The 20982-nt window shown below is 42.6% G+C and overlaps 1 protein-coding gene and 1 long non-coding RNA gene across 5 annotated transcripts in view; both read left to right on the top strand.

Moving 5' to 3' along the window:
* Positions 1-20982, top strand: part of LOC102412899 (phosphatidylcholine transfer protein) — a 276982-nt gene that overhangs the window by 91155 nt on the left and 164845 nt on the right. For 2 of the 4 annotated variants that reach the window (XM_044939647.1, XM_025281264.2), the window contains exons 3-6: positions 2483-2562; positions 5489-5660; positions 6782-6849; positions 7958-9232. The exons of 1 other annotated variant lie outside the window; for it this stretch is intronic. In XM_044939647.1, coding sequence (XP_044795582.1) covers positions 2483-2562; positions 5489-5660; positions 6782-6849; positions 7958-8020 — 383 coding nt within the window. In that variant the 3' untranslated portion in view covers positions 8021-9232. Of the gene's footprint in view, positions 1-2482; positions 2563-5488; positions 5661-6781; positions 6850-7957; positions 9233-20982 lie in introns of those variants that run through there. One more of the 4 variants, XM_025281265.2, reaches the window with a different exon arrangement.
* On the top strand, positions 13464-20205 carry LOC112583816. The gene is made up of 2 exons (XR_006549703.2): positions 13464-14588; positions 15137-20205. It is a non-coding gene; the product is annotated as an uncharacterized LOC112583816 (long non-coding RNA).

Genomic DNA, 20982 nt, shown 5'->3' with positions numbered 1-20982 from the left:
CCCATAAACCTAGGTGATCGTGGAAGTCTTCTTGGAAAAGGTGGTACTGAAGCTTTGTTTTAGAGGTTGAATCAATGTTTTATAAGCAACAAGATTTTATATATATATATATGTGAGGAGGTGAGGGGCTGAGTGGTTTAAGGGCATTCAAGGCCGAGGGGACAGCACGAGTAAAGTAGAGAAGGCATGAAATAACATAAAATGTTAGAGAACTGTGAGTAGTTGGGTGCTGTTGAGTAGTTGGGGAGCAGACTCTGGAACTAGGCTGGAAGGCGGGCCCAGAGCCCCAAGGACCTAAGCTGAACCACCAGGCTAGGGTTCGATTTTTCCCTGGAAGTAATGGAGAGTTATGAGCAGCGATAGATAGAGGATCTTCCTGCCACTTACAGCGGGGAGTAGTTTCTGCCATCCCAGTCAGTCACAGTGAAATAAATACAGCTAGCCCGGGGGGGCAGAGACCTTGACAGAGCCTTGCTGTGGGCAGGAATCTTGGTTGCAAGAAACAAAAGGTAACAAATGCCAGTGTGAGAAAAGGAAAAAGCTTTTTTTGCTTTGGTTTATGACATTGGAAACAGCATGTGTGTCTCGTTCCAGGTCAGCTGCATTCACTACTTCATTTCTCCAGCTTTACTCTGTTTTCTCCTGTGTGGACCACGTTATCGGGCAGATTCTTGTGTCATGACAAAGATGCCTGGTACCACAAGAGGCAGGCTTACATTCTAACAAAGTTCATCACCCCAGAGGAATAGGAATTTTCCCACTCATTGCATTCAGAGTCACAGGACAGGCTCTAATTGCCTCAGCATCGATCATGCGCTTATGTACTGGGGACATTTATCATGATTTTGGGTCGCTTAGTGTTATCAAATAGGCTTCCTATGTAGGGGGAATTGTGATGCCCACCTATTCAAGGGTGAAGGCAGGTGTTCCCTGTCCATTTCCCTGGCAGCCATGGCTCAGTCATGTACTGTGGACATTGGCAGTTTCTGATGTGTGGTACTTGGCATCAGACGTCCCCACTGTGGAATAAAGTCCAGAGGCAGCAGTAGTTTGACTTCTCTGGAGTAATCCTGAGGTTCTTCACCTAACTCTAGTCCTCCTAGATCTTCTGTGAGTTACCCGACAGCCTTTATGAAAGCACTTTTGACCTAAACTTACAAGAGTGGCCAAGTCTCGTCCACATATGCCTTCCCTAAACTAATCACCATGGCCATGTCTGGCTCAATTTCCCAGCCCTGTAATTATCACTGAGTCACTTCTGCTTAAACTACATAGTGAAGAAGAGAAAGGTGATGCTCTGAAGGAGAATGAGATGCTGGTACAAGAACAGGGGAGTCAAAGCCAAGCAGGCAAAGCAACAGATATCCACTCATTCCCTTCCTTTCAAGGGCATCTGCAGCCTCTTGGACCAATGGACTGGCAAGCTCTTTACCCATAGTCTGCTTCTAATAGATTTTGTTATTTCAAAAGCTAAATTAACACATTGCCAAAGTCAGTATCTCCTAAAGGTACTCTTTTGGTTCCTCCAGTGGACTTGGCTTGGCTTCTTCTCTAAATGGTTAATTAGAAGCTTCCCATACAGTTTAGGGGCAGAGTCTGTACACTTCATAGCATTCTTTTACTATCTCCCTCCAATTGCTGATGCTATTTACATGCAATAGCATGGTGGATTGGTCCCTGTAACTGTGACAGAAAACAGCATGGGAGATAGGCAAGAAACTTAGAGTTAGCACAGTTAGGCCACTTCCTAGCTTTTTAGGAAGGACATGGAACTCTCTGGAACCTTCATTTCTCAACTGAACACACCAGACTGGGTGGCTTAGTCCCAGGACACATGTACTGAGTCAAGAAGTCTAAAGAGGGGAGTAAGGGCACAACAGTGTAACTGTTGGTAATATAGTGACATCTAGTGGTTCAGTTCAGTCGCTCAGCGTGTCCAACTCTGCAGCCCCATGGACTGCAGCACACCAGGCCTCCCTGTCCATCACCAACTCCCGGAGTTTACTCAAACCCATGTCCATCACATCGGTGATGCCATCCAACCATCTCATCCTCTGTCGTCCCCTTCTCCTCTTGCCCTCAATCTTTCCCAGCAGGGTCTTTTCAAATCAGTCAGTTTTTCGCATCTGGTGGCCAAAGTATTAGAGTTTCAGCTTCAGCATCTAGTGGTTACCCTGATTTTTAAACCTTAAATTTTAATTCCTAATTTGGTTTCACTGAATTTTGAGACTGTTTATGCTATATGATGAACAGCTTTTGTTGGGTTCTTTTATTTTTATGGCATTTTTATATCTATTAGACTCTGCCTCTTGGCAACAAGCTTTCAGTGGTAATGAATCTATCAGACTTTTCCAAGAATTCTGTGCCTTGTGAGTTAGTGTTTTATCATCCCTAAAGGGTCGGCAGCATATCAAAGCTTTTTCTTAATTGAAACCAGAGACTTCCAGATTCAGTAACTTCTTTGTTTTGTTTCTTTTCTTAGAACTCTATGAAAAAGAATGCAATGGAGAAACAGTGGTCTACTGGCAAGTGAAGTACCCCTTTCCCATGTCTAACAGAGATGTATCCTTTCCAGAGGTGCACCGTGACTCAGCTTTCTAAAGTGCTTCTGCGCCCTGTGACTGTCACCCAATGGTGGCGTGTCCAGCAGGTGTGGAGAACATTGTCTTTGAGTCTTGCAGAAGCATCTGCTAAAGCTCTCCCTTCTTGTGTGGCTTTCAGAGACCCCAGAGTGTGACTTCCGGGCCTGACGACATGGAGCATCTGTAACTGGGGTCACAGGAAGGTGACTCATACTTTCTTGAACCTTTTCTGGGAAGCCCTTGTGCCACAGAATTGGGCATCTGAAAACAACTTTTCACAAAGAGTATTCGGTACATTCCCTCAGTCTATAGAGGAGAAAGCCGGGACCCAGAGAAGTCAGGCGACAGAGGCTGACTTACGTAGCAGCTGACTGGGGGCTGAACTCAGGCCCCGCATTTCCAGCTCTGTCCACCTCCCCTCCTTCCTGATTATTGGCTCTGGACACTGTGCGTTATGTTTTGCCCCTTCCGTCTCCTCGATTATGATATGAAGCAGTTGAATAGATGTGGGGAGTTTTAGCTGACATTCCAGGGTTCTGTGAAGCCCCCTTAGGGCCAGGCTAGGAGGGTCTGATGAACATTTGCTGGGTAGACAGATTGGGTGGAATAGGGGTGGGGGTAGGTGTGATTTTGACCTCACTCTTTTCTTCAATCATAGCAGCTGATTGTCTTATACACTGAATTTCCATAAAGGATCCTTTAAATAAAGGATCTTGGAGGTTAAAAAAAAAAATGGTTGGAAACCACTGAACTGGATGACTGCCGGAATCTTTTCCAGCTGTAACATTCTGTAAGCCTGTGTACTCCTGAATAATTGTGCTCTGGAAAGAGAGGGGGCGTGGGAGTGTGTGTCGGGATTGTTCCTGTGTGATTGCTGTACCCTGGCTCGGTCACATCACAGACTCCATAAGGGGTTATTTCTTGGCTAGGTAGTTTGCATACAGGTGGTATATATTTCAGCCAATTGTGGTTACTTAATCTCTGAGATTTTACGTGGTTTTCTCTCATCCTGCCAAAACTGTGCAGGCTAGGAGCCATCGTCTCCCTCAGACAGGGAAGAGAACTGAGGCAGAGGGACATTCAGAACCCTGATCAGCTTCTTGCCAGGGTCTCACCGTTACGGGCAGCAGACTCAGGTGTGGACCCAGGTCCAGCTGTGTCCAGAGACGGTGATCTGGACCAGAGCAAACCCACCTCTCTGACCTCACAGGACCCTGCTGGGGGGCGTTCTGGGGAGCAGAAGCTTGGGGCTCCTTGCAGTTCTGTTGCGTTGTCTTTCCAGTGCCACACAATCCCATAATGAGCATCTCAGTCTTTGTATCTACAGGGCTGTTCAGGTTTTGAGAACAGAGAACAGTGTAGAAGAAAAGAACATTAGTTTTGGAGGGAAGGCTCCCAGGGTGAGTGTGTGCTCACTCCTGGTTTGCTGTGTGACCTTGGAAAAGGCCTTCACTTCCCTGGGCTTCAGTGAACGGGTGTTTCTCCAGTCGTAGCCTGGGTGCCACACTGGACCTGCCAACTGCTGAAAGAACTCTGTGAAAATTCAGTTAATATATCAAGTTGTTTCTGCAGTGAGTGTCAGGGGATATCTGTCACGTGAACTGAGCGAGTTGTGGGACAGTATTTGCTGAGGAAAAAATAGAATGCTTGGGAGAGAGGAAATGCAGAGCTAAGGCAACATCATCCCTTCCTGAAAACACGTAAGCACTTTACTTGCTAGGGAATAGCATGTGGGGGTGACAGACGTCCCGCAGCATGCCTGGGGAGGGCCAGACCACTGTGGCTGCTGCAGAGACTCTGAGCAGCCTGCCGCCATGGCCGTGGCTGCTGCAGTTAGTGAAGCTGTATTATACTTTTACTGATTTTTTTGGATTATTTTTAAGCTTTAATTCCTTCTACTATGAAGCCTACATTTCCATCATTGGAAAGTCCGATGAACATATTAAAGAGCTGAGCCCTCTGCAGCTATGAAAATTTCACCAGGTTTTGGAGCCTCATCTGGGTTCAAATACAGACTCCGTCACATCAGCTGGGCAGTGGGATCTTCTGCAACTTTCTTTACTGCTCTGAGTCTCAATTTCGTCATTTGTAAGATGGGAATATTTATACTGAATTCACAGTGATGTTCTCAGTTTCAAAGCTGATGCTAAACATAAAGTCCATGATATATGTACGTGATAAGGGCTCAGTAAGTGGTGACTTCTGTTGTTTCTTAAAATCGAATTACCTTCCCTGTAATAGTGCCATAGACATAGTGGCTGGTCTGGGAGTGTTTACTGAGATGAAATGGCTTTGTGATACTTGGTGAGCCAGACCCAGTGAGGCCATCTGCCTACTCATTATTTGATTATTCATGCGTCTTCCTATGATTGCCAGGTGTAAGCACCCTTGCCTGACCATCCTCTGTACATAGAGGTCAATGATGAGGGCCTTTGGGGGAGGACAGAGAGCAATGACCCCATTGTCTAGTGAGTGAGATTCTGTTTCAGTCTCTCGTCCATGCTCCCACCAAGCTTATCTGCAGGGCAGTGTTACCCTTTTTTCCTGTAGAGGGAAACCAATAGCAGAAAAGTTGAGTAGCACACCCAGGATGACACAGCTGATAAGTGACCAGTCTGAGATCTCATTGCCTTCTTGGAGAAAGGAGGAGTGGGTTCCCCAGATAATTAAAGTGGCAGGGAACCAATATCAAGTGGGTAATGCATCCTCTCAAATGACAACACCAGGTGGGAGGAGCCAGACTGTTGTAAGGTGGGTAGGCAGATGGGGCAGGACCTGAGCTAACAGAGCAAGGGAGCAGTCACCAAGTGGAGGAATGGAATCATGTGCCTTTGTTTCTGTCGTGGGCTTCCCTTCCGCTTAGCTGAGATGTGGGCCTTGCTGTTGAGCCTTGACTTGCCGTGTAGTATGTTTACGTGCGGCAGCGGCAAGAGCTGGACTTTGAGGGGCAGAAGGTCCACGTGATCCTGGCCCAGAGCACCTCTGAGCCGCAGTTTCCAGAGAAGTCGGGTGTGATCCGGGTGAAGCAGTACAAGCAGAGTCTGGCGATCCAGAGCGATGGCAAGAAGGGGAGCAAAGGTAAAAAGCGGGCACGGGTTGGGGTGCCTGCTAGGGCCCCCCGTGTGAAGACTGCACTGACTGCAGGCACGGAAAATGCAGGATGCTTATTCCCTGAGGTCAGAGACTGGCCACAGGTCAAGAGAAAGAAGAGCGAATAAGTTCACCCCCAGAAGCTTGGGTAGACTAGCATGTGGATCAGTTCATTCTTTACTGACTCTTTAATTGTCTAGATGAAATTAGCACATCTAAGGGAATCAGAAAGTTCGAAACTCACTTTGGAAAGGTCCTGTACATGCACAAGCTGGACAGGGGTGAGCAGGAGGGCTGGTGGGACCACCTCTGCGGCAGCTCCTCCTCAGCAAAAACCCAGGGACTCAGAACCTGTCTGCCTTGAGTTCCAGCCTCAGAAGAGACACTGGGTGCAGGAGTTCCGTGCAGCCACCTGCTGACCTGGAGTGGGTGTGGGCTTGAGGCTGAGGCGAAATCTAAACTTAGTTGTGATGTGTGTTAAGATGTGCCGCTTTGGGCATGTCATCCCACTCTTCTGAATCTTCACTTTATCATTTATAAATGGGCATTTAATCTTAGCAACTTCTTAGGATTAATATAATTAATGAGAGCCTTAATTAAATGAGAAACTGTGTCTAAGTGTATTGCTTGCTGCTGCTGCTGCTAAGTCGCTTCAGTCGTGTCCGACTCTGTGCGACCCCATGGACCGCAGCCTACCAGGCTTCTCCGTCCCTGGGATTCTCCAGGCAAGAACACTGGAGTGGGTTGCCATTTCCTTCTCCAAAGCATGAAAGTGGAAAGTGAAAGTGAAGTCGCTCAGTCGTGTCCGACTCTTAGTGACCCCATGGACTGCAGCCTACTAGGCTCCTCCATCCATGGGATTTTCCAGGCAACAGTACGGGAGTGGGGCCAGGTGATTAATAAATAGCTGCAGAAGGTGCCTTCGCTGTTTTCCACAATGTTTCTATGTAAGTCTCCTGCAAGGCAAGGCAGAGGGGACAGTCTGCTGGAGTCCTGTGTAACCTGCATCCTTACTTTCTGGGATGGATATGAAAGTGGAAGATTTGCAAGGTTTGTATGTATCTTCCTAACAGGTTCCCTCCTGAATTGTTCTTTCTCTCTCTCTCTAGTTTTCATGTATTACTTCGATAATCCAGGTGGCCAGATTCCGTCCTGGGTCATTAACTGGGCTGCTAAGGTGAGACCCCAGGAAGCACGAGGGGTGGTGTGTTTGACAGCTGTTGACTTAGCCTGTGGGGCTGTCAGCTTGAAGAGATGTGCTGTCTCAGGCCTCATGATGCTGTTTTATGAAACTGCTTGGTTGATGGACTATGTTAGGCCTGTCGTGGCCAATACCCAGGATAGAGGCTGGGACAAAAGACAAACTTTAGAAGGAATGCCAGCCCCACCCTGCTTTGCGCCAAGACCCCTCCAGGATCACTCTCTGGAACCTCCCAAACAGTAGCCTGTTCCTTGTAGGAACAAGGGTGCCGGGGACCCTGTATCTGCTCATGGAGGAGTTAGTCTGACCTAGCTCGGGAGACAACCAACCATATTCAAGCCTGGAGAAGTCTCCAGGTTCTTTGTGATTCTTTTGCTTTTCAGTAAGGAGAGGGAACCCCAGTGGTACCCGGGTCATTCGAGACTGCCTAGAACCTAGAATCATGCTGACCATTCAGCCTGCTTTGTAAGGTCCTACTTACTGGTGAGAGGGCTCACCAGCTCCCTGGGAGAGTGAAAAGGCTTTGAATCAAACACGAGATAGTTTGAATCTTGGCCCTGCTTCTGACTGTGTGATCTAGGGAAACCATCAATTTCTTCCCCCTTAAAAATGGAGACAGATAACCCCACCCTGTAAAGAAGGAGTAAATAGAACAATGTGTGGGGCGTTTCTTAAACAGTGAGCAACTCTTTAACTAAAGGATGACATACCCACTCTTGCCCCTCAATCCTTACCATTGTCTAATTTTATAAAGCAAGTCTTTGCTCTTATTTCTTTCCCCTGCCATGCCACTTCCTGTTTTATCTTTCCTTTCAAAAAAATGATTTCTCATAAATATCTTAGCTGTTTATTAGCAAAAGCCAAAATATGTAACAAGGTCTTACAACAGTTGCCCCCGCCTACCCTGTGTCCTGCGTCTTCCCTTTTATCATCATCTGTGGCAGCATTCTGTGGAAATCTGCTCAGGGTCCCTATTGTCATATCTATATTCCCAAAGCCATCTTCTTTCACCTTAGCCACATCCTCAAGAATCAGGAGTCATCGCTATGAGGATACAGAAATGACAGTCTCCTTTCCTTTGCAGAATGGAGTTCCTAACTTCTTGAAAGACATGGTGAAAGCCTGTCAGAACTACAAGAAAACCTAGGGGAGGAAGCTGGGAGCTTTGTGTCCGAGGGATGCTGTTCCTGGAAGTGCGACGCCCCCGATGCTCAGCCTGCCTTTCCCTTTTCCGTGCTCAGAGGCCTGCAGGCTCTCTAGCACTTTGTCCCTGAGTGTGTGTGTGCCTGACATCTGCTCCCTTTCCCAGTCTCCCCACCCCGGGACCTACTGCCTTTCTCCACCCTGGAATGTGGGTCAGATTATAGAAACCTTTGTTTCTTTAAACAAAGAAACCTTTGTTTAAACCTTTGTTCTTAAAACGTGGAATCTTCAGTAGGGAACGCAGTCCTTCCATTGTGCCATTCTAGGGGAATGCTGGGTGGAGGGCTTGCAACACTGCCTAAGAGGGACTGATCCCACTCAGCTAGCTCCTTCCCACGTGTGAGTTGTTGCAACCTGGGAGGGTGATTTCCTGCTGAAGTTGCATTGCCTACAGAGCTGACTGTCATCGCTCCAAGACTGGAAGACTCATGTCCATTTGCCTTATGCTTTGCTCACTTGGATTGCCTAATTTGAGATAATCGTCCACTAAGTCCCTGCCCATTCCTAGCTGGGGAGGATCATAGGCTGTTTTGATTTCAAACTGTTTTGAAAAACATTGCAGGCCTAACTGCGTAGTATGATAACAATTTTTTTCTCATTATCCATGTTCGGCTTTTGCTTTTTCCCATATGCCCCTGGGAGGGCTGTCCATACCTCACTAGCTCTGCATTTTACTGGACACTGAGGCATCAAGGCAACTCTAGCAGTTAACAGAAAACTGCTCTGCACATAATTGAGCTAAAATGTCTTTATATGGAATAAATGAATTTTCATTCTGAAATGTTTGGAGACATTCAAAGGATAAGAGTTCACAGCCAGGGAAAATCTATTAGTGGTGTGGTTGACTCTACACCTTTTTCTCAGGAATTCTAAGTTACCTGCCTCTCCCACCAACCAGAAGACTTCCCTTTTCCTACTTTTCTCTTGAATTTTGGAAGGAAAGGTATTCTGTGGACAAAGGCACAGCCTTATAATCTCAGGGAAACATTTTAATCACTTCTGTATGATGGTAATAAAACTCAATTACAGGGCATAAAAATTCAGAATGTAAAGCCGGATGTGGAAGATTTATTAAAATGGGATGCCTCAGACTGTGTCTTTTCTGTCTGGGAAGGGAGGTGTATTGAATACCAAATAAATACAGAATGACTTATAATTGTCTTGTCTGCAGTCTCCTCTCTGCCTTGTTCCCTGCGAATGAGACTGTTAGGTCTCTCTGGTTTGCAAGTGAAATCCGACCTAACTCATAGCCCTGAACATAGAAAGGAATTTTAGGCCCACTTATATGCAAGGCCAGGTGTAGCATGGCCTCAGGTGGGGGTTGATACAGGTGCTCAAACTGATGTTGGGAATCAACCCTGTCCTTCTTTAAGGTTTCTTTAATGTTGGACCGTGTTTGGTGGCAGGATCGCTGCTAACAGAAAATGAAACACCTGCATCTTCCTGAGTTCACACCGAGTCAATAAAAGACAGCATTTCTTTCCAGTTGACTGTGAAGCATCCCATGATTCACTTTAAACCATGTGTCAACCCCTGCCCTGGACACTGGTCATAGGGGTAGAGTCATACACATCAGGGAATACTTCATAAATGTATCATTACAATATCACTCTCAGTAATGTAGCTGGAATTTAATTTTAGGTAAAGTAAATCTGAATGTCTTATGTAATAGAAGTCAAGGTGATTTTTTTTTTTCTTAATGTATAAAGTCACTGAAAGAGAAGCACTAGGATTATAGTCTTTGAGCAAAGACTTCACATGAAATGGTGTCATGCAAAGTGTACGTTTAACAGTGTTCAGTAATCTGCTAAAACCACTGAGAATACTAAGCATACTTAATTTCTTGGTAAGGCGATTTAAAAAAAGTCACCGAGCTTGCTTATAATTAGTAAAGGCCCTGTAACATTCGTGCTTTCTAAGTTGGAGATGACGGTGCTAAGCAGCACTGAAAAATGAGATTGTGTGGGAACTGAGGACCCCTGAGCCAACAGGAAATGCCAGCGACCCCAGAAACACACATGGTCCCATGGAGGTTTAGCTGGATTCCTCAGGGTCTGACTCTGCAGGGTTTGAATGTATCATTTGGAATTTGGAAGTTGTAAGCGTATTGTCATGCATCTAACCCTTTGCTTCACTTGTGTTCTCATGTCTGTCTCTCTGAATAGACAATAAGATCTTCATAGGTAGAAACCCTTCTTTCACTGAGATTACTGACCCCTGACGGAGTGTATCCTAGGCACCCAAATGGTATGTAGTGAGTGACTTTAATGATTTGGAGATTGACCAAATGACACACCACCCAGAAGGGAAAATCTATTCAGATAAAGACATTTGATTGGATTACATTAAATTCTACTTTAATATTTAATAATTTAATTCAAGGCAAATTATTTCCCCAAGTCATCATTTTAGTGGTTCAAGTTGCTGTAGATCTCCTTAGTCTATCCTTGAAAGGTCCATGTTAAGAGGTGGCTTTGCTGGCATGGCTACAGGTTATACTTTCAGTTCAGTTCAGTTCAGTCGCTCAGTCGTGTCCGACTCTTTGCAACCCCATGAATCGCAGCACGCCAGGCCTCCCTGTCCATCACCAGCTCCTGGAGTTCATTCAAACTCATGTCCATCGAGTCGGTGAGGCCATCCAACCATCTCATCCTCTGTCATCCCCTTTTCCTCCTGCCCCCAATCCCTCCCAGCATCAGAGTCTTTTCCAATGAGTCAACTCTTTGCATGAGGTGGCCAAAGTATTGGAGTTTCAGCTTTAGCATCAGTCCTTCCAAAGAACACCCAGGGCTGATCTCCTTTAGAATGGACTGGTTGGATCTCCTTGCAGTCCAAGGGACTCTCAAGAGCCTTCTCCAACACCACAGTTCAAAAGCATCAATTCTTTGGCGCTCAGCTGTCTTCACAGTCCAACTCTTACATCCATACTTGACCACTGGAAAAACCATAGCCTCGACTAGATGGACATTTGTTGGCAAAGTAATGTCTCTGCTTTTGAATATGCTATCTAGGTTGGTCATAACTTTCCTTCCAAGGAGTAAGTGTCTTTTAATTACATGGCTGCAATCACCATCTACAGTGATTTTGGAGCCCCAAAAAATAAAGTCTGACACTGTTTCCCCATCTATTTCCCATGAAGTGATGGGACCAGATGCCATGATCTTCATTTTCTGAATGTTGAGCTTTAAGCCAACTTTTTCACTCTCCTCTTTCACTTGCATCAAGAGGCTTTGAGTTCCTCTTCACTTTCTGCCATAAGGGTGGTGTCATCTGCATATCTGAGGTTATTGATATTTCTCCCAGCAATCTTGATTCCAGCTTGTGCTTCTTCCAGTCCAGCATTTCTCATGATGTACTCTGCATAGAAGTTAAATAAGCAGGGTGACAATATACAGCCTTGACGTACTCCTTTTCCTATTTGCAACCAGTCTGTTTTTCCATGTCCAGTTCTAACTGTTACTTCCTGACCTGCATATAGGTTTCTCAAGAGGCATTATACTTTAATGTTATGGAAATGGCTCAGTCTGGACTGAGTTCAGCTGAGATTAGTCAGGATTTCAGGATTTTCGTGATGAAAATAGCATTAGTACCAGTGCTAAATTTTCTTCCACAGGTGAGTTATTCACACTGCATAGTAGTTTAAAGCTAATGACTACCTTGGGACTGAGGAATTCTAGCAGAGGGTCACTTCCTGAAAATGTTCCTATATCACAGTGAAGGCCCTGGCCTGGCTCCCTGGCTGAGATTCCTTTCCCAGAATCCCCACTTCTAATGCCTGCCCTTCAAAACTCCTTCCCAGCTGGGTTTGAAAGAAATGCAGGAAGAGCCCATTCAGTTTTCATGTTTCTGGGGGCACCACCCAGTTGGCCCAGAGAATTAACTTTAAATGCTTTGAGGTCTGTATTTACTTCACATATTTTTCAATGGTTTGGCATCCATCTGGCAAGGGGACAGGCATGGTAGTTCCTGGGATGAGTGAGACAGGCTTGGAGTCCACCTTTAAGGAGCTTATGATCTAGTGAAGAAGACACAGTGGAGGAGCTCTTGAAGGATGATGAGTTGTGAGAAAGAGCAGATAAAGTGAGTGAGAGTCTAAACCTGGGGCACCAAGCAATTCTGAGGGGTCCGGGAGAACATGTTGGAGTTGGCTGGATGGAGGTTGGAGAAGAAAAGTATTCCACATGGAAGGAACAATTTCCATAAAATCTGTCAAGCAGGAGAGCCAGTCATGTTGCAGGAGCAACCAAAGGCCAGGAGATCTGAGCAATGAGAGTGGAGGAAGGCATCTCACATGTGGCTGAAGAAGGAGGTGGTGAGGCTGTGGGAGATCCTGAGAGACAGGGCAAGGACTTTTATTTTATACCCAGAATACTAGAAAGCTTTGAAGGATTTTAGGCTCAGCAGTGACCTGATAAGACATAATCAATCCTAACAGCTGCTCACTCCCCCACGGGTCTCCACCATCTCCAGCATCCCTGCAGCACCATCATGGAGGTGCTCTCCAAGCTGCGGGAAGTTTGTCATTCCGAAGCTTCGTTACTGTCCGGCAGCACACTCAGTACCCACACCCACACCTAGTGTCGAAGGTGGAACATCAGCCTATGAAGTTTAACCAGAGAAAAAGGGAAGCAGGGAACATCCATGCCCATCCCCCTGGCGCTCCTGGCCCATGCTGCTATCAACATGCCTTCTAGTGTGTGTCATGCATGCTGTCAGAGCAGAGTCAGTGCAGGAGCCAGAAGAGCTAGAGAAAAAAGGAAGTCATGCAAAAAATAAGCAGACCAGCTTGTTAAACTTTCCCCAAAGCTTAATTTTCTATACAGCTCCCCAACTACAAGGAGGATTTCTTTTTTTCCTTGAGAATATAGAAACAGAATAGGTTTAGGTTCTCAGAGTTTAGAACCAACAAAATGGGAAGATGTCAACAAACTGTTTATATTGCTAATCTATTTGTATATTTCTGTGTCTACTTGGACACATATAATACTCTCCATTCATCAGATCTATAATGGAATAGCAACCAGGCAGCATGTTATGTGAGTGTGTTTGCAAGTTCTGCAGCTGGCGTGCCAGGTTCAATGCTAGGCAGTGGAGTTCATAAAGGGAATTAGCAGACTACAGACATGGATACACACAGTTTATGATAATAAGAGGATGTGATCGCCACCATATGGAAGGAAAACATGTACTATTCTAGGATTCTGTGGCTAACTGCTTTGAAAAACAAGACTGCTGCTGCTGCTGCTAAGTCACTTCAGTCGTGTCCAACTCTGTGTGACCCCATAGACGACAGCCCACTAGGCTCCCCTGTCCCTGGGATTCTCCAGGCAAGAACATTGGAGTGGGTTGCCATTTCCTTCTCCAATGCATGAAAGTGAAAAGTGAAAGGGAAGTCGCTCAAGTCGTGTCCGACCCTCAGCGACCCCATGGACGGCAGCCTACCAGGCTCCTCCATCCATGGGATTTTCCAGGCAGGAGTACTGGAGTGGGGTGTCATTGCCTTCTCTGGAAAAACAAGACAGCAGGCCTCAAATGGAGCCTCATGCAAAGCCCCGCATCCCAATCCAGGACAATCATTACAGCTTGGCTCTCCCAGAAATAGAATCTCAAACCAGTCCACCAGGAATTGCCTTATCAGTGCTGGTTAATCTGCCTGATAGACCCCTCCCCTAAAGGAAAACAGCCTTGCCATAACAAGCATGCTGTTTTCCTAATAGAACCTCATTTCTGCTCCCTTCTGCCCACAAAAGTCTCTTTATTTTGTACTTCCGCTTGGTGCTCCTTTCTATCTCCTGGGAGGCATGCTACCCAATTGAACTGATTTTTGCTTAAACAAGTTCCTAAAAATTTTAATATTCCTCACTTTATCTTTTAACCTTTCTGGTGTGAGAAGAGGGAACTGAAGGAGACCCCCCTCCTAAAGGCCCCCAGAAGCAAAAGCAACTAGACTTGGATACCTGTTGAGCCCTTGAACTCTGCTTTCTTGCTGTCTCTGGAGTTGGTGAGTAAGTCCCTCTCAGATTCTACTTCTGCAGCTTTTCCAAGAGATTTCAGACTTTATTTGAGCACATCTTCTTGACTGTCCAGAAACTGGTCAGAGTGGGTCTGACTTAAAAAACTGGATTGGGACTGGGATTGGACTGGGTCAAGCTTAGAAACTGGACTGAATCTAGAGTCAGACTGGTTCTGTTAAGTTGGACTGCATACAGTATGAGGCCTCAGGTAATAAAATTTTGTTTTAGGGCTGGACAAGCAGGCTAACTTTACCAAAGATAATCTTGAATCACAGTGGCCACAGTGGAAAACTTGTAACCTAGATAATCTTATCAAGTATGATGTGATCTAGAAAACGGGGAGGGGGATCTCAGCCAAGAACTCATCACAAAGATAGAGGGAAAATGACTTTTCCTCCTGTAAAAGTTTAGATGACCAGGATGGGACCTACTGGATCACACTGGTCACTCCAGAGCTTGCAGACAGGATCCTAGAAAAACTGCCAGAAGCCAGCAAAGGTAAGAATTCTTACCAAAGTCGGTTCTCTCATCATTATCTCCATCTGTGGTGCCTGGCTAATAGAGGAAGTAAAATTTCACTTTCTCCCTTCCTTTATGAATTTGGATTGGCAGGCTGAAAACATTCTTAAGAAATAGATCTTTGCATTGTGAATTTGCTTTTGAGTACCTGGTGGCTGTAGATCCCTTCTTTCTCAAGCACAGCCATTGCATTCCTGTCTCTTTTGCCCTGAGAACTTGGCGTGGCCACAACCAGTTTGAGACCTAAGCATTTTAGCTGGAAGGAAGTGTGGGTTGCACTCTTATGTGTGGTAGGGTCCTGTCCCTGCTGTCAGCTTTCACGGGGATTGTCTGAGCCTTTTTCTTTTCTTTTGGTTATGTTTGGGAGTAGCTCTGGATCTTGGGAGGATAATGTCTTTTGCATTCTTTGGGGATAGCTTTTGCCCCCATGGAGTTGTTGAATACTTACTGCTAGAAATATCCATGTACTGTTTGTCCAGTTGAATCCTGACGGGATATTCAAAGGATTTTTTTTTTTTTTTGAGTAGCCCTCTGATTAGAGATTGGCCAAATGTGGAAGTTGATGTTCAGAACCAGATGGGAACTTTTTTAAGGCCTTTTCTTCTAAGCTGAAGTGAAACTATATCACCAGAGGGAAAGAAACATTCTGAAGCCTTTGTGGAAGAATTTACCTATGCACTCCACAGACACATAGCTCTAAATCTGGAACATAAGACCTTTTGATCTTCAGCTTAGTTGAAGATCTTCTCCTGATGTAAAGAAGGGAATTGAGGATAACATTGTTGGATGGCTGAGATGGCCTCCATATCATTCAGATTGCCACCTGAGAAACTGAACCCCAGTATTCTTGCCGGGAGAACCCCATGGACAGGGGAACCTGGCAGAATGTAGTCCATGGGGTCACAGAGAGTCAGACACGAATAAAGTGACTAAGCAGCAGCAGCAGAACTTGTAGTAACTGTCTTACAGATCAAGCCTTTTTAACAACAGAAATGCTCTGGAAATAATTCAAAGCCTGCTTATCCTTTCCACCAATCCCCAAATGTACCCTTTAATGTAAAAAATCTTGCATATATTGTCAATGTTCTGGACTTAAGGAACAAAAGTCTGTGGTGCAACTTCCATTCTTTGTGCCTTTGAGATGTAGGTATTTACAGAGTCTCCTCTAGGAAGCAAGGGAATTGTTATCAGAAGAGAAAAAAAAAGAAAAGTTTATTTTAAAAATAAGAACTATCAAAAATCTTAAAAGTCTCTTTTACAAATACTAGTAAAATACTATCTGATCAGGTAAACTTAATTTATTTCATCTTCCAGAAATACACTGGACCTGTTTTTTTTTTTTAATAAACTAGTGAGTTTCATATTATATCTTTCTTATGTCTAAAAGTTTTAAATTAAACTTAGAAGAGCTCTGCTTGTATGTTTTTGTATTTCTGTATATGGATGCTATAGATGGTGATGTGTTTGTGTCTCTGAATGGTATTTCCAAAATTATTTTTTTAAAATTCTATCTAATTGGCTTAAAGATGAACAAGCATTATACAGATCAAGTATACTCTCAGAAACATAGACTAACCCCTATGTTTTTCTAAATTCAGGCAATTGTACCTAGGTTTGATAGAAGTGAAGTAAGGTTTTATCATATCTGTTGTAAATTTTTCATTGAGAAAAATAACTTTGTATGTGTTAGGGACACTAAAATGGAGGAAGTCTTGTTCAGGCTTCAGTAGCAGGAGAGGAGGTCTCTGACCTGGCTACCCACCTGCCTGGGCACTGCTTGGATTCCATGCTTGCCTGAAAGCACAGCAAATCAGGCAGCACTTTAGATAAGAGAGGGAGTGGGTCTTGGAATTCTTGAGCCCTGGAAGTCTGGCCAACTGCTCAGGGCCTAACATAAGCCTATGACTCATAAGCTGAAACAAATAGCATTGTAAAAAGACTAAAGTAAAACCCAGAGCTGCATTTTTGTGCCCAAAATGATGATATCAGTTTGTGGCCTGGAATGACAAGGGGGAGTCCCTGAAACTACAATCTGAAGACTCACCCATGGAGTGGACACCCTGCCCAGGACCTTTTCCCAATTGGACTCTAGATTGCTGTTAACAAGCGACTTACCAGGATACTGTTTAAGTCCAGATGTTGGTCAGCCCAATTTGGTGATGTATGTGCCATTACTCTTCTCTATTGTTTCTCTTTTCTTGTAATGATTGTATATTGAAATTAAATTAATCCTCTATTAAATATTGAAATTGTTTGTGTGTAATGAGTGCTTTTTTTTGTTAACAAATCCTTTGTACCTGAAACTAAACTTTCAGCCAAACAGTATAATGATATTTTAATAAGTAAATGAGATAAGAGCTTTTGGGTGAACTCCTTAGGAATAATTATATATTAGGAATATCTACTTAAAAATAATCTCTCAAACCTATAAGGACCTAATGTATAGCAGAGAGAACTATGCTCAATTACTATTAATAACCTATAATGCAAGAAAACAAATCACTTTACTGTTTCCCTGAAACTAGCACAACAATGTAAATCAATTATATTTAAATTAGAAAAAAAAATTAAAAAGTCTCTCTAGATTTTGGTAACTTGAAGAGTTGTGATAAATTAAATGATGAAAGTTTATTGATTAGGTCATTCCAAATAAAACAATATACTAAAACATTAATTACTGAACATTGACTTCATTTTACAAAGAAACTAAAGGTATTTAGGATGATTAATAAATAAGTTTGGTGTCAAACTGAGATATTTTCTATAAGAAAGCACATGTTTTTAGAAAATACTATTGGTGTTTATGTTTGCCAATCTACAGAATGCTAACATAAAAGTTCATAATTGCTTATTTCTTAGTTTTCACTAGAAATTAAGATTTTTAAGGGTTGAATTTAAATATATAATTAAAGCTACTAGAAGCAGTAAGAAAAACATTTCAGTATACAGTAGCAAAGTAGGATATGTGTTTTCAATAAAGGAAGGTATGACAAATGGAATTGCATTTTGTTAAAGGAAAATGAAGTAATTTTGTTTTAGAGTTGATTGTTTCTTGATGGGAAAAAAAATTGATGACAAACTAATACAGATACAGAAAGTGATGGAAGGTTTGTGGTAAAGGAACCTTGAATAAAAAGTTTTGTGCATGGTAAAAACTGGCTGTTTAGAATAATTTAATTGAGTACGTTTAAAAAGTAAGCTGGTGCAAAACCAGAATTTGCTTTTTTTTCTGTGAAGAGGACAGCTTTCTTAAAATATTGACCTGTTTTTCATAGCAGATTGTAAAGTTCATTTTACTTTTAACCAGGAGTCTGTTATAACTTTCTTATTTTGCCTTTGAAATCTTTGGTTGTCCTTTTGCTTAAGTGAGTAAACATTGATTCACAGTGACCTATGATCTTGTTTGACCAAGTACTTTGAAACTTTTCCATATTTTGATGACAAATTTCCCAAATCAAATTCTAGTGTAGTTCCTTTGACCTCTAGCGAAGTTTTGGATGCTTCAAAGGAGCACTGCAACATTCTAAAGAAATATAAATTAAGTAGGTTTATTTGGTATGTTAAATTACAAGGGAAGTATTGTCAAATAAGTAATAAATCTTCTTAGGTTATACTGTATGAGTAAATGTCATTAGTCTAGAAATTATATGGAATCTCTAAGAATCTGGTGTGTCCTGACAAAATATTATCAGTCATAATTTTAGTCATTTTTAAAATGTTTTATGCCACAGGAGTAAACAAATTTCTTTTTCAGTTTCATTGTAAGCAGGACTTTAACTGTGACTTCTTGTATTTTGTCATTCATAGACAGTTACTGTTTTATTCTGACACCTTTGCAAAAATGGGTCCTCTTCAAGAATATTCTTAGCAAAGATTTTTGGACAAGTACAAGATTCTGATAACTTTCAGATCCATACTGGTGATCTGGGTTGAAATTAAACAATTCTATTAGAAAACCTGATGGCTTCATAAAACTGTTAACAAAAGGACTATTTATATAGGTCTATGTGAACTGGGGAATAAGGTTATAAATTTATGGTTTCTATTTAAAGTATTACTAACATTTTTCTTTTCCAGATGAAAGACACTCTTCCCTTCAGATAATTATGAGTTAGAGAAACTTGTTAATTATACCTTATAAGCAGAATTGAAATATTTATCTTTTCTCTCTGCTTGATCTTTCCAGAGATGGGAAACTCTTAGGTTCCCAGCAACTTTAAAAATCAAGCAAATTAGGAAAGCCATTTCCTAACAGGTGGAGGAATTTCAAAGTGTTTTGTCTTTAAAAGGTAGGAATTTACTCATATCTGTTGTTAACTCAGGTCAAATTTGTCACAAGCCTTTGATGTGGCTTTCCTGGCAGTAAGAGGCCTTTTGATAATTCAACCTGAAGTTCCTTATAGCAAAGCCTTTTCCTTTCAGCAAAGCCAATTTCAAAAGAGCCTGTATAGTTACACTTGTATAAATCACCAGACCAAGTTTATTGAAACCAGAATTAATTTGTAAACAAATAAGTATTACTTGGCTATACTTGGTAGAAATAAGGGTAATTTTAGAGAGAAAAAGATTATATTTCTGTGGAGAGTAAATTCAAGTTTGTTCGCTGAGGTCTTTATTTACTGAGTCACTTCCCAGATAGCTCTTAGCTATTACATTGTTGTAAATTTTAGTTGAATTATTAAAAGGATAGTCTAGTTTGTTTCTGAAGTTTTCTCATTAGTCTGTCTTTGGATGAAGATCAGAGGTCCCAACCTGCAACCAGGGGATTATACATTCTGGGAAAGACATCATTTAAAGGACTATCTTCAACCTAAATGGAAGGACTCTCATCAGGTACTCATGGACAGTGAACCTAAAGGAAATTGATGCTTGGATTACTATTTCCACTTAGAGAGGGTCCCTGAAATTAACTGAGCTATACACAGGACTGCTGACTTCAAAATCACCTTAAAACAATGCTTACACAGAGGAGAAAGTATCAGACCAGGATGGTAAGAAAAAGTAGACAGCTGATCCAAGATTCCAAAGCAAGCTTGTACGCCAATTACTTTGATAATTGCTCACACTTGCTTATGAAATAAACATATTTCATGATATGTACAGATAAAGTTAATTGAATTGTTGAGTTTATACTCAATCACCTATTTCCAGTACTTCTGGATTACCATGGTGGATTTCTCCATTCAAGGCTCTAACTGAATGACCTTAGGAAATTATTCTGGAAAGAAGAAGTTATAACTCTGTTTGGGCCACTATTGATACTAAAAGAAGGGACTCCCTCACTTGGCCAATCAATCATAGCTACTCTGACCATTGCTATGAACATTAAAGACCCCTTCCCTTATGTTGGGAAAAGTGCAAGTAAATACTAAGTGTAACCAGCCAAATAACATGAAGAACTGTGACTGGCCTTATGAACAGTTCCAGTATATCATTTCCTTTAAAGGAAAGGATCAGTATAGAATACACTACATCAAACTGATATCGAAAGTACAAAAAATATATATAAGGAAATATACGGGGATATGAAATAATAAATACTAATATTTGGAAATAAACCTTTCTAACTGACTAAATAAAGAAACCTATGGAACTTTAAAAAAAAAAGAAAAAAAAAAAAAGAATACACTACATCAGATACCCTGGGGATACACTGGGTGGCGCCTAATGAAAGTTCTTGTCTTGAATTCTTACTTACAACCTTACAAGTACTACTAACTATATTACTTATATTTTGCCTATTTCATAAGATTGCTGTTTCATGTCTCACCAAATGTGTGACTGAGTCTCTCATGAATTAATGACTAATTGACCTGAAGCAGTTGACCAGACATTTATTTCTATATAAAATCAATGGTGGTAATAAGTGTAAATTTGGATATGGGAAGTAGCAACAAGAAGGAATCATTTCCTGGACCACAACATACTAGTCAGGCAGATGGTCCAGGGACTTTTGGCTCTTATGGGGCTTAGTCCAGTAACAGCACACCAAGTGGCCCATCAACGAAATCTTAGCCTGACCTAGGAGCAAGCGATCCTAGCACTCTGGCACAAAATAATCATGAAATGCCTCCCAGTCCATGGTCCAATTTATGACCATGATAGCGCACTGCACACTGAAAATTGGCACTTGCAATCTGTCACTATGAGTATGATACCACTAGCCACTGCAGTCACGGATATTTGACATACCCTGAAAGAAATTCAGGGCAAAGATCAGGAATAAGGCACTCTCTTCTCTGGGAAGTTCTAGTAGAAGAGGCACCTCTTCAGGTAGATATTTTCAAGGGATGATTTTATGAGCCCAACTTCTTGCTTCTTCTCCTATCTAGAAAGTCACTAAAATCATTAAGGAGCAGAGACATCTGCCCCT

The sequence above is a fragment of the Bubalus bubalis genome, chromosome 3, assembly GCF_019923935.1.
Source record: "Bubalus bubalis isolate 160015118507 breed Murrah chromosome 3, NDDB_SH_1, whole genome shotgun sequence".
In the NCBI taxonomy this organism is placed as follows: Eukaryota; Metazoa; Chordata; class Mammalia; order Artiodactyla; family Bovidae; genus Bubalus; species Bubalus bubalis.
This window is presented reverse-complemented; position numbering and strand designations above follow the sequence as displayed.